Below are 13351 nucleotides of genomic sequence, written 5' to 3'. Positions count from 1 at the left end.
AGCACTTCTGACAAAAAAAAGAAAAAAAAAAAAAAGGACTAAGATTAGCTATAGACAACCATTTACTAAACAGCGATTTTTCATGTGTTCATTTCCACTTAAAATGCATAAAAAGTTTTTAATCGAAGGCTATAAACCTATGTTCAAACAAAAAGTAAATAATAAATTAGACTTGTCTACTTGTACCTTTGGTGGAGGTTACTAATTTCCTCATCTTTGCGATTAATTTCCACTCTAGCAGTTTTGATAAGTGCTGAAATATTCTTTTTAAGTGCCTGATTTTCATTTTGTAGAATGGAGTTCTATTTAAAAAAAATGCATGGAGAATTAGCTTCAAATATTTACCCTCATACATGCATTAAAACATCATTAGACACATAGGATACCAATTAGAAAAACAGACATTCCTATTAAAACAGACTACAAAATGTATGGCAATAGTTATGTAAAAGGCAGTGAATGAATGGTCTCTACACGAGTCAAAAGTCTTCATTCTTACTGATGTTCTTTGTGTTTTTGATATATTAAAAATATATATCACCAAGATGTAACCATGTTTTATACTGAGTGCCCATAGAATTGTACTGATGTAATCCACATCCTTCCTTGCTCCAGGCCTTCTACTATTTGTTGCTCTCACTGTCATTGTGTCAAGTGTACAATTTAGCTTGGAAGCTGCACAATTCTCTCCTGGCAACATTAGTCTACAGCAGGGTCTACTGGGGTTGATAGTGGGCATCAGATTGTTCTCAGTAAAGCATGACAAAATACAATTATGTAGGAACAAATTCAGAGGCATTGAGCATTTTCAGCTCTCACTGTCATCAGTGGGAGTTGAAGGTGGTTCAGCATCAGGTCTTTATTTTTTGCTTTCAATTCCCTAATCTTCAGGATTAACTACTCTGAAGGGCTGTGGAGACCCTGACAAATTATACATTAAATAGACAATATCAACAAAAGAACTGAACATCTTTCCAGAAGCAGCCATCCAGCTCGCTCTTTTTTTAAATTTTTTAGAAGTATAGAGTTAGGGTTCCTAACAGGCTAGCTTACATTATTGTGTGTAATTTTAGAAACACAAGTTTATCTATCTAGTAATCTACTAAAGGCACTGTCACATTTTGACATTTTGAATATATCCTACAGAGGTGCAACAAGTGACTGTCTTTTGCTTTAAAGATTCCTGGGAAAGTTCTTGCAGTAGATACCTACCAGAAAGATATGATATTTAATTAGTTGTATTATCTCTTAAAGCAATATACTTTGGATGCCTTATTAGCGTATTTAAAGCAAACTGAATTCTCGTTGATAAAAGTTTTAAAGATACCCTTTAGCACACAGTACCTGTGCCTGTATTTCCTTAAAATTCTTCATCAACTCTTTAATCTGCTGCTGACATTTTCCATACTCTGCCTTCAACTGTAAAATAAAGGAGTTTTCACTTTATAGAGGATGACTATTTTGCAAAAGTTGGTTAAGTTAACGGTTCTAAGATTTGTATCTGGAAACTGTTCTTTAGTTAAGGACATAGCTGATAAAATGACATTTTTTCCCAATACCATTCTCATTTTAAAATATTAACTGGTCTAAAAAGCTGTCAGATTTAAAAAAAAAAAATCATGTTAGCTTATTTATGTGAGTGTATAAAATAACTTCCCCAGTTTGGGTGTTAAAAAAGGTATGAAAAAGCTCACTGACTTTCACATGAGCAGAGTAAACTTACATGTGCATATATGTACAACAGTAGTAAGCTAGGGAGGTACAGGGAGCCAAGCCACTAGGAGATGAAGATGAGCTTATCTGGAGTCACAAAACAAGCTTCTGCAGAAGTGGAACTTCTGATGAGTTCAAAAACTGTGCTAAGCAGCAACTCTGCATGCATTCCTTTTCTTACAACCTTTAAGAGCTGTATGGGCAGAGCAAGTATAGCTCTCTCTGGTTTTGTAAAGTACCAGTCCCCATCAGGGACCCTGTGGACTTTATGTAATACAGAGGACTCATATTTTAAACTAAATATAATGAAAAATGCCAAATCCCAACCTTTCCAAAAACAGTCAAGGAACAAGTTCTTGTTGAGGTAAAAAAAAATAAAGAAAGTTTTAGAGTTTCTAATTTGAGATATTTTTTGAATCATACAGAAGTTAGGAAACTTTTATAAAAATGAACATGCAATTTTCCAAACAGTCATACTTATATCACAGTTTAGCCAACTGCCTCCAAATTTTCAAAACATTTTTTTCTTTTTATTCAGGAACTACAATTCAGAGGTTTAAGGTAAAGTAGTTTAAGTTTTGCAGTTTCAAGATTAGTTTTCTGAGAAGCCCAATCACACCCTTAAGTATACAGACCATTTCTCCATAATCAGTGCAAGAGTTTTTTCATAATATAACTGGGAGGAGGACTGAAATGTCAAAGGGTATAATCTCATCATGACACTTCATATATTAACATGAGAATAGACAATGCCATAATTAGAACATAAGCCCAATTCTCTTACATAACCTTTGAAATTAAGATAAAATTGTTTAGTACATAGTTCTGTTATATTAAAGTTTTTTTTCTTCTATGATTTGACCTCCAGTGTTGTTTTAAAAACAATTTTTGCAGTCTGCTAGCATGTGACATAGCTGTAATCATATTAATACACACATCATTGTAAGTTGCTTCCTTTGCATTTCCTTCTTCAATCAGGATCTCATCAAATAGGTTTAAACAGTTTCTTGTGGGTGTAGAGTTTTGAGCAGGATTGTCTGAAATAAGAAATACTCATTAGGTAAAGGAAAAAAATATGATCAAAGTAGTTTGTGTTATGCAGTGAGCAGACTTCTGTCAGAGGAGAGGCCTTTTAAACAAGACAGCTCACATTCTTCAGTGAGAAAGTCACAACAGTAAAAAGATTCTCCCTGCCCCACTTTAATATTTGTGCTACTTTTATTTTATTTGAAAATGTAAGGGCCTAATTTGCAGTCTAATGTAAACGTAAATGAAATTTACTTTTAAAGTCTGCTTGCAAATATTTTGTTTACATTTTTTTATTGTTGTTACTGACTCATAGGACAGCTACCCTCACCGAGGTGCATTTTACATGATTGGTTAATACTGTTTCCAATTAAAACAGAGAGCAAATGCATAGCAAGCCCTTTAATTTAAAAGTGCTGAGAAGGGGTAAATCTAGATGGTAGGCCAAGTTTCCAGGATTTTAAAAGTCAGTAATTAATGGATAGCCAGAACAAAGTGTGTCTTGCAATGCATTCTGCATCTGGCTGGGTTCAGTCTCAGAAACATTTCGAGTGGGAGAAAATTCCTGGGGCAGAGACCAGCTACCAAGAAAGCCCAGCCTGTGACTCCTGTGAGTTACAGGTAGCAGGCAGATCAGTCAGAAAGAGAAGGGGCAGTCTCACACTCAACCCAGTTACCAAGAATGTTCCAAAATGAAGGGCACTTAGAATATAACTGGCAGACTTTCCTCTTTGTTGTTTTATGTCCCCTTTCACGTCTTGACTCACATGCTTTAGCTCCACTGTAATGCAAAAGCATAGACCACAGACGTCAAACACTCTCCCTCATCCTATCTGTATGTTTTGTTCATCAGTCACCTCCTATTCAGGCACCTAGACTTCAAAATCTCTGTGACAGGGATGTTATTTGGCTACACAGTGCCTACCACAATGGGGCCCCAATCCTTGACTGAAATTCTTAGATGCTACCATAATACAAATAGATATTATTAACATAATTCACCCAGTCAGGCAGGTGACACTTTATTTGTGTGTAGCATCAAGAATCCTCACATAGTAGATCAAACTGAATAAGACAATGCAGCAGTTTATTGTCAACACACCTGAAACAACTGAAGTGCTGTCCAAACCATCATAAATATCCACTGAGCTCTCATCATCATCCCTAAAAGAGGAAGCTGCAAATAAAGCAAGATCAAAAGCAAAATTTTTAAACTTTTAAGCTTTACTCTTTCTATGCGAGTGTGCCTTTCACAGAACTACAATTAACACTAATGTATTAACGAACAACGTTTTACATTTGTATAGCACCTATCATCACCAACTACTTTATAACTAAGCATATGTACTGCTAATGGAATTCAGCTACCTCTGGGATAACAAAAAACAGGCAAAGGCTACACACTGGTGGGAAATAGGGACATTTTGGCCAATGACACTAAGGTAAGTTTCCACTCCTATGAAAAAAAAAGTCTTTAGTGTCAATGAGGAAAAGACAGACCCTTGGTTCCCAAAGTCTTAGACAGAAGATCTACACATAAATAAATTTGTAAGCAGTAAGTCATCCATATTAAAATTTGAAACCCTAGTCCAATGGCACTTCACAGCCAAAGCTTGGACCACTCTGGAAATTAGATAAAAGCATCGTAACACCAAATGATGGAAAACTACTGCTATTTTTAAAATCTCCTCATAGTACATTGATAAGAAATTTAATATAGCAATCTGTTTATGTAATCTGTGTTTCAATTCAAATAGCTTATTCATATGATTAAAGTTTACTGATACTTTAATAATATAACTAGAGCTCATTGGAAAAAGCTGGTTCATCAAGACTGAAATTTCCCATGAAAGCAAGCCCGGGGTCCCTACCAACTCACTTGGCAGGCTTCGGGGGAGCCCCACCATGTGGACTGCCTTGGGCCAGGGACTGCCTGGAAGCCCTGATTCTGCAGCAAGGAGCCTAGAAGCCCTGAAAACTCTGGCTTGAGCTAGGAGTCAGGAATCACTGGGAGCCACAGCTGTCAGGGCTTTCAGGTTCCCTGCCATGCAGCTGGGAGCCTGGCAGACTTGGTTCTCAGTGTTTAAGCTCCTAGCACTGCAGCAGAGATTTTGAAAGCCCCATATGAACCTGGAGCTGTCAGGCTCCCGGCCACTGAACCAGACTCCTTGGCCAGTTGGCTCCCTGGCCTGAGCCAGACTCTTGAAGCAGCTAGCTCCACAGGCTGTGGGAGTCAGCCAGCTGGCCTGGGAGTTTGGAAGTCCTAAAATTGCAGCCGCGGGGCAATCTGCATGGCAGGGCTGCCCCACAAGTGCAGCCCCCTGGATCTCTGGCAGCTGTTGACACAATTCACACCAGTTTCACTGCAGCTATTCAATGATGGGCAGGAATGAAACTGATATAATCATGTCTATTTCACTCAGCTGCTGCTGGATATCAAGGAGTCTATTTTATTTTAGAATCACTGTGTTTCAGGTGTTCCAAAAGAAATTTTTTTCCAAATCCCCCATTTCACAAGAAATTTTGAATACTGAGATTTCTTGCAAACTTGGGAAATTCTGAACATCTTTTGTTTGTCTTATTTTTCAGGTTAACAATCCCAGTCTTTTCAATGTCTTTTCATATCAGACTTCTTATGCCTCTACTCATTCTCACTGGCGTTCTTCGAACCCCTCCAATTCTGCAACGAACAGTTATTACTACTGTAGATATTGGTATGCATAGTGCACCTGAAATTTGATATCTGGTCTTGTGTGCCTTGTTTTGATTTTCTCTTGGTTGGGAAAATAATATTTACAGTATCTTGATTGCTTGTGAAAGTAAATGTACTCATGAATATACAGCAGACACAAACTAGTACACCTCCTATAATAATCCCACATAAAAAACTATTTTAAAATGGAGTTCAGGTTGAGGGAAGCAATTTAAAGGTAAGACACTACTGGGATGTTGTAGTTATCTCAAAATCTTGCATTACAAACCCAGGAAATGCAGAGTTAAGGTTACACTTAAAATCTAAACATGTTAAGATACCCACACAACCTTAACTCTGGCCTGTACTGACACCATGCATTAACCACATGATTATAGCATTTTAGTACTTGCAGTACCAGATTAGATTTAAATGATTTTTAAAGACACATTCTATTATTTTCACTCATCATAGTATTACTATACATATGGTGTGGAGGATTTGTCTTCATCTTGCAAAGTAAAAAATTAACAACCTATTTAATAAAGGTCTTACCACCATAAGGGATATCACACAATGTCAGTCCATCATCATCTGTTTCCATTATATTAACTCCCTACAGCTTCCCCATCTGCATGTACAATAAAAAAGCAGAACAGTTAGATTAACCAATATTTGAAAACTATATCATGAACTAAAAGCATCTTTAAGTATCACTCACAACAGGTTTGAATGTGGCACTCATTCTTTAATGAGATCCAACAACAAGCAAAGTAGATTGAGGTGGATTTTTGATGCCAGGTTACAGAATATAGCTCTGTAGTCTGGCAAAATAAACAAGCCTTTATCATATAAATGAAGGACAACTTCATGCAGAATTACAAGTGTTCTTAAGCAAGACAAAATTATATTAACCTCTATTTTATTTAGTGTTGCTAAATAATCTTCTTAGGAAAAAGCTTTCCTAGGCAGCCAGTTCAGTTTACACTGCATAAAGATAATAGGTCTACCAAGTGTATTCCTAAACCAATTAATGAAAATAATCCAATTCCACTCCTGCCTACACTTAAAAAGTAAATTCCTGTTACAGTTAAAAACCAAAGCAGCAACCTGTATGACACTGCACATTTACGTGACATTTTTCCTGCCAATGGATCCAATAGCACTTAGCCCAAGACATTGTACACCAACTGGAAACTATCATTTAATCCTTCCCACCACCATTGACATGCGACCACCGCTGAAGTGAGGGTGGCAGCCTGGTGAACATAGAATAATACAATGGGGGGGGGGGGCAGGGAGACTAAGATATCTGGATACCAGCACAAGTAACTATGCTATGAAATCTTTACCAGGGCATACACAAAGGGCAGCATCAAGAGTCTCAGTGGGTGGAGGTGTTGCTCTCCTCTAGACTTTCTCCAGTTTGTCCACATCTCTCCTTAAGTGTGGTGCTCAGAACTGGACACAATACTCCAGTTAAGGACTTGTCAGTGTTGAACAGAGTGGCAGAATTACTTCTTCTTGCTTACACCACTACTGCTAATACATCCCAGAATAGTGTCTGCTTTTTTTTGCAACAGTATTGTACTGTTAGTTCATAGTTAGTTTGTGATCCACTATAACCCCCAGATCCTTTTCTGCAGCAATCCTTCCTAGGTAGTCATTTCCCATTTAGTAAGTTATGCCATGCCAGGGATGGCAATAGGGAAAATAGGGGTTATGCCATGCCGGGAGGTGAGGGAAGAACAGGGATTGGGTTTCTGACTGGCCAGGGATGCTGTGGGCTATGCCAAGGTGGTGATGACAATGACTGGGCAATGGGGCAAGGGCAGACAGGAGCTATTCCAGGCTGGGGGAAAGGGGGCCAGCTGGGAGAGGGCATGTCAGGCTGGGGATGGGCAACAGCTGGGCAGGGGGTAGGGGACCATGCCAGTCGGGGCAGCTCATACTGGGTGGGGTGGCAGCAGCTAGGGAGGTGTCGCTGTGCCAGGCTGGGTGGGGAAAGTGATGGTGGGGGCTGTGCCAAGCAGGGAGTGGCCGTGGCAGCAGCGGGGGGGGGGGGGATGGCGGGGTTGTTCCAGGCTAGGGATGGTGGTGGCTGGTGGGGGGGCTATGCCAGGCTGGTAGCTGTGGGAGGGAGGCTGTGCCAGTCCCGAGGGGGCTATGCCGACCGGGAGGCGGAGATTGGGTCTCTCTCTTCCAACCCCTCCCCCTGGCTGCGAGTATCCGCCTGGCGCCCCCTGTCCCGCTCCCTTCACCAACCGGTTGGCGTCTCTCCCCCGCCGCGGCAGCTTCCCAGAAACCCGGGATCCCCCCAGGGCCGCCGTTGTCGCCGCCGCAGGTCCCGCAGGCCGGGCCAAGGGGAGGAGGGGCGGGATTCGGGCAACTGCCAGCCACTCAACAGGGACGCACAGCACGTAACCTTATTGACGTCACTAGTTCCCGCCTCTAGGAAAAAACAGTTGGCGCGAAAGTGAACCGTCTGAGGCGGCCCCGCCCCCAAGAGCCTGGCCTCACCCCCTCCACTCGAGCTCCACCCCCTTTCCCCTGCGCCCAGAGCTCCGCTCCCAGACCCTAGCGCTGTACTCTGCTTCCGGGGCGCCTGCCCCAGCGCCCCGCCCGCCCGGAGCAGATGTACCTGCCGGGAGGGAGGGGTAATGCCTCGCGTCCTGGGGCAATGGGCAAACGAGGAGGTTCATTTTTAAGTCTCTATTTTCACGCCGCAGCTAAAAATACAGCTGCACAATCCTCGTGCTCCGCCCGTGGGCAATACTCGGGGCGGCCAAGGGGGAGCGAAACAGCGCCGCGAATTGCCTTTGCCTGTGTTAGTGGCGCTGTTTGCAGCGCTCACATGACATTATTCGTTTTTCACCACCACCACCCCCTCCAGCGGCGTGTTGGGTACAATGAGCTGGACAAGGTCTCCGTCATGAAGCATTTGCAGCTTGAGACCCTTGTTCAGTGAAATTAAATCGACTCGGTGTGGGTATAAATGGATCCCCTTGTAGGATCAGAGTCTAAAACAGGAGGCCCCGATTCTGCTGTCACTGTATCAACGTCAAAACTCCTTGAAAATACTGGTTTCAGAGTAACAGCCGTGTTAGTCTGTATTCGCAAAAAGAAAAGGAGTACTTGTATGCATCTGATGAAGTGAGCTGTAGCTCACGAAAGCTTATGCTCAAATAAATTGGTTAGTCTCTAAGGTGCCACAAGTCCTCCTTTTCTTCTTGAAAATACTGTCAGGCTACCAGCTTCTCATCCAGATTCCCCCACCAGGCTCCAGTGTGCCCTGGTGTCTATAGATCACCGCCAACACGCGAGGAGACAGCAACGGTGCATGCGCCGCGCCGCTAGTGAGTATCAAAACACAACCATGTTCTAGTTACCTCGTCGCCCTTCTCCCCGAGCCCGACCTGTTCGCCTCATACGCCTGCTGTCTCCTCGCTGCCCATGTAGCTGCAGTGTCATATCAGTAGTTCAGTGGGCACTGAGGAGCCTTGGCAGCCGGCAGGACCGAACTCTGAACGCTGAACCCGGGCAGGAACGAGCAGTAGCATCCGAGATCACAGCGAAGGGACAGGATAAGACTCGCCCCAGCTCCTGATGCTGTGAGTAGAACTGCACCTGCTCCCGGGGAGCCCCTTGGAAAACTACAGATCCCAGTATGCAGCGCTCGATCTTCCCAGTGGCCGCTCGGGCTCACGGGGGAGTGATGCATGCTGGGACACGTAGTTTTCCACCGGCCCCGCGGCTGGGGTCGCGAGGCTTCTTCCTTTCCCTCAACGGCGCTGCTTGGTGACGTTTTGCCAGAAACGGAAGTTTGTCCAGCGCGTGCTGCGCGTCTCTTCTTGTCCCCCACGTGTCGCGGTGTATCGGAGCTTCCGAAGGGAAGCGCGTCCTCCCCCTCCACGAGAGACCCCGGAGCTCGCGGCGGCAGTGGCGGCAGGGGCTGTGGCGCGGGGACATGGAGGCCCTGCGGCTCCACCTAGCCGGTGCGCTGCAGCTGGTGGCGCAGCGGAACGAGAAGAGCAGCAGCGAGCTGGGCAGGTTCCTGGCCAAGCAGGTGAGCTAGTGGCCGCGCAGCGCCAGCGCAGCTCCCGGGGGCACGGGGCAGCTCCCTGGGCAGCCCTCCCACCCCGCGCCTCCCCCCGCTGCCGCCTGCTGCGTCACCCGGCTATCGCTGTGGGGCTGGGGAGGAGAACAAGGACACCCCTTTCTTCTGAAACACCCTCACCCCTCGTCTGCTTCGCCAGAGCTGCCCTCCCCAAAGACACGACCCCTCCCGCCCTCCGTCTCCCTTCGGGCAGCGTCTGTTACGGAGAGCAAAGGACAGCTGCACCCTGTGCAGGGAACACCATGCACCCCCATCGCCCCTCCGTCTTTGTTTCCTGCTGGCTCTCACCCTGCAATGCTTGTCCAGCCCTATCTTCTCACCTAGGTGTTTTCGTAATGGGGAAAGGACAAAACACCTTTTCTACTGTTCTGCGTAGTTAGATATTTTCTTCTTCTGGTCTCTGTAGTTGGAGCCACGGGAGCTCCCCTTCTGACATCTCTGTACTCTATCCCCATCGACAGCAAACTGTTCCTCCTTGGTTTTAACCTCCACTGTCTTCCAGGGCTATGGAGATGAATCTGCCCTACAGTGAGAGCTAGAGGGAGCTAGGCATTGAGATACCTTTCATGCTCTGGGCCTCAGTTTCTCTGCTTCAGTTCCCTACACTTAAGGATGTATTTTTCTCTCACTCTTCTTTGTAAATATTAGAGGGAATATGGCCTAGTAAAGTAATGAGTTCTGTTCTTAGCTTTACCATTTGCTATGTGATCTGGAGAAGATCTCTGACTTCTATGTGCTTTAGTTTCTTTAGTTAAAAAGTAGGGCTATTTATCTGTGTTGTGTTGATGTTGAGATCTAATTCATTTATGTCTGTGAAGCATTTGGCAGTCTTCAGTTGGAAGGTGTTGGAAGAGGAGATAAAAGTGCAAAAATTTTGTATTATAGCATCTTTCGTGACTGACGTTTCAAAGCACTTAAACGGCATATCTGTATACATAGGGCTCAAAATACACTTTCCCATTTGAGTGTTCCTGATGTCCGAGAGTGAGGGAGCCCAAACCATCAAACTTTTTCAGATGTAAACTTTCATTTCAAAATGATCTTCTCTCTGCTAAAGTTAGGAAAAACCTTCCTACTGTGAAGCAGTAATTTGCAGTCTTATTTATTTTTAGACAGTGCTATTCATTGGTGGTTACAGTTTTCTCAAGCACTAGTAGGAGCAAAGTGAAACTGATGTGCAAGGATTTAGCCAACTCTATAAGCGAACATGTATGTGGGAGATCAGATGGATGTGAGAACTGCAAACATCATTGCACGTGGAACTGAGTAATTGTCCGTGACTACTGTAGGCTGTTGTCTCCTTGCTTTGCGCTGTTTATTTTTTTCACATAAGGTGTTGATGCACTTTGCTTCAAAATAGTTAGTGGTAACATGACAAACCTGCCACCACCTTGCTCTGTCATGGGCTGTTTCTTCCCAGTTACTGGGCTCGACCTCACATGTTTTCAGATTTGACTTCAGTGTATCTTTATACCATTTGTACCAACAACCATGAGAGTGACTGCCTTGTTGTAACTGACCACAAAATATGGCCTTGAGTGTTCTTGAGTCAGCCGTACAAACAAGGTGCCCAGACCAATGCAGCTGAGCCATTATGAGCATGTTTTGAGTGCCGGACGTCTGTCAGCAATTAAGGATTTTGGTATTAGGAATCTTGATCAACTATTTGACCCTGCAAACAGACTGAAGGCAAATGGGACTGATCGAGTTTCCTGGAATGAGGCAATGTGTTGTTCATGTCTCACAACCATACAGAAGTGTCGTTAGATATTTTGATTATCGCTTATTTTGGTGCCCTTATCATTCTGTACGTGGTGTGGCAACTTCCCAAATGCAGAGTTCGCCTTAGACAGCATGCTCTCCAGGTATCAAGAGGAGCGTTGAGAGGAGTGGTGTTGATCTTAATAAATGGGTAGACATGCACATCTCCCTGCACCGGTTCATACAGTATTTCAGGGGTTGTTTTAGACTAATTGTGAAACTAAAGCAATTAACTGCATGAACGAAGTGATCAGTTAGAAATTGAATGTTATTAATCTGGTGAACAACTAGTGCACAAAGAAAAGGAGTACTTGTGGCACCTTAGAGACTAACAAATTTATTTGAGTTTCTAAGGTGCCACAAGTACTCCTTTTCTTTTTGCGAATACAGACCAACACGGCTGCTACTCGGAAACCTGTAACTAGTGCACAGTCATCAGCAAATAAAAGTAAAAAGTAAATAATAAGTAAAGCTGCCACTTTTGTATGAGCACAGAAGTGTTGCAGATTAAACAATTTCCCATCGGTGCAGAACTGAATAAATATTCCTCTGTCAGTGTTATGAAATGCATGCATAAGCATAGCCAAAAAAAGGATGGAAAAGAGTATGGGAGCAAGCACAGAGCCTTGTTTGGGGCCATTAGTGACAGTGGTCTGCTATCTTTCCATTTTCCATCACTCTGACCATTATCCCATTATGGAAGGACCAGATGACAGAAATAAACTTTGCACAGCATCCAAAGATGAACAGAAGTTTCCGGAGTCCCTCATGATTTACAGAATCAAAAACCTTGGCTAAGTTGATTAACACCATATGAAAGCCACAGTTTTGTTCCTGGAATTTTTCCTGGAGCTGAGGGGCTGCAAAGATCATGTGTGTAGTGCCCCATTCAGACCGAAATCCCCACTGAGACTCAAGGAAAATGGTTTCCAAAAATAGTTGTTAGGTCTATTCAGTATAACCCAGGAGCAGAAGGTAGGGAAATGCTGAGAGATGATCACCTTAAAGGTGATAGGGCAAATTGATAAAGGTGAACAATATTGACATCCTCGAAATCCTGTGACACTGACTCTTGCTCCCATATAATTTGGAAGAGCCTTGTAAGGTGCCTTGCAATATGGTAGCCAGCCTGCTTGTACAGTTCTGCTGGAATGGCATCTAGTCCAGGTGATTTCTCTTGTGACATCTGCTTGACTGTAGTCTTGTATCAGGTAGGGGCTGGTGCAGGCCCTTCTTCTAAAGGGTGTTGCGGAAGGGCATTCATTGCTTCCTCAGGGATGTCTGAAGGGTAGTTGAGAAGTGAACTGAAATGTTCCATCCATCAAGCATTTATTTTTTGTCAATTAAAAGTTGATTGCCATCCAGAGTGCGTACAAGGGTTATCCCGTTTCACCTGGGAGCATACCCAGCATGGAGACCAGGAAAAAAGCTTTTGGTGTGTTTGCGGTCTGCTATTGGTTGTAATTTTGCCACTTTGTTTTCTGCCACTGCTTTATCATTTGCTGAAGTCTGGTCTGAACCATCTGATTTGCTCAATGATATGCAGCCCTCCTAGCAGCTGAACTTTATCTGCTTTGTAAGCTTGGAGCAAAAGCATGCAGCGAGTTCAAGAGCTGACATAGTTGAGAGTCATTCTCATCAAACCAGTCCGGATATTTCCTCTTAATGAAGTCAGAAACTTCAGCTGCCAAGTTATATGTTGTAGGAAATTGACAAGACTGTCAGAATGATACATTTGGGAGCTGAATCTGACAGGCGAGAAGCAGCGGAGTCAGGTATTGAAGTTATTCATGAGGGAGAAAGACCTGAGAAATGGAAGCGGGGAAGGGTAGAGTAGCAAGAAGAGGCAGAGCAGTCCATCTCTCTCTGACTGGAGCCAGGAGGGAGAATGTATGAGAAATAGTATGAGAGAGAGAATGTCCTTCCCCTTTCCTGTAGCTTTAGGAGAAGGTGAGCTTCAATTTTATTACTCTTGCTTGCTGGAAACTGATAGAAAGATGGATTGTAGAATAGGGGCCAGTGGTAGAACCTTGGTGGATAGT

General features: G+C 43.6%; 2 protein-coding genes across 2 annotated transcripts in view; one reads left to right on the top strand and one right to left on the bottom strand.

The window, feature by feature from the left end:
• Positions 1-7795, bottom strand: part of CASP8AP2 (caspase 8 associated protein 2) — a 28854-nt gene extending 21059 nt beyond the window's left edge. The window contains exons 1-6 of the mRNA XM_077812818.1: positions 7697-7795; positions 5987-6062; positions 3842-3916; positions 2650-2750; positions 1345-1419; positions 187-302 (exon numbers count right to left, since the gene is read on the bottom strand). Of these exons, the coding sequence (XP_077668944.1) occupies positions 187-302; positions 1345-1419; positions 2650-2750; positions 3842-3916; positions 5987-6035 (416 nt within the window). The 5' untranslated portion in view covers positions 6036-6062; positions 7697-7795. The remainder of the gene's footprint in view (positions 1-186; positions 303-1344; positions 1420-2649; positions 2751-3841; positions 3917-5986; positions 6063-7696) is intronic.
• A 1571-nt stretch (positions 7796-9366) lies between these two features.
• MDN1 (midasin AAA ATPase 1) overlaps positions 9367-13351 on the top strand; it is a 164956-nt gene continuing 160971 nt past the window's right edge. The window contains exon 1 of the mRNA XM_077812817.1: positions 9367-9497. Within this exon, the coding sequence (XP_077668943.1) occupies positions 9399-9497 (99 nt within the window). The 5' untranslated portion in view covers positions 9367-9398. The remainder of the gene's footprint in view (positions 9498-13351) is intronic.

This window comes from Eretmochelys imbricata, chromosome 3 (genome assembly GCF_965152235.1).
Source record: "Eretmochelys imbricata isolate rEreImb1 chromosome 3, rEreImb1.hap1, whole genome shotgun sequence".
Taxonomy (NCBI): domain Eukaryota; kingdom Metazoa; phylum Chordata; order Testudines; family Cheloniidae; genus Eretmochelys; species Eretmochelys imbricata.
The sequence above is the reverse complement of the archived record's forward strand: the minus strand, read 5'-3'. Positions and strand labels throughout refer to the sequence as shown.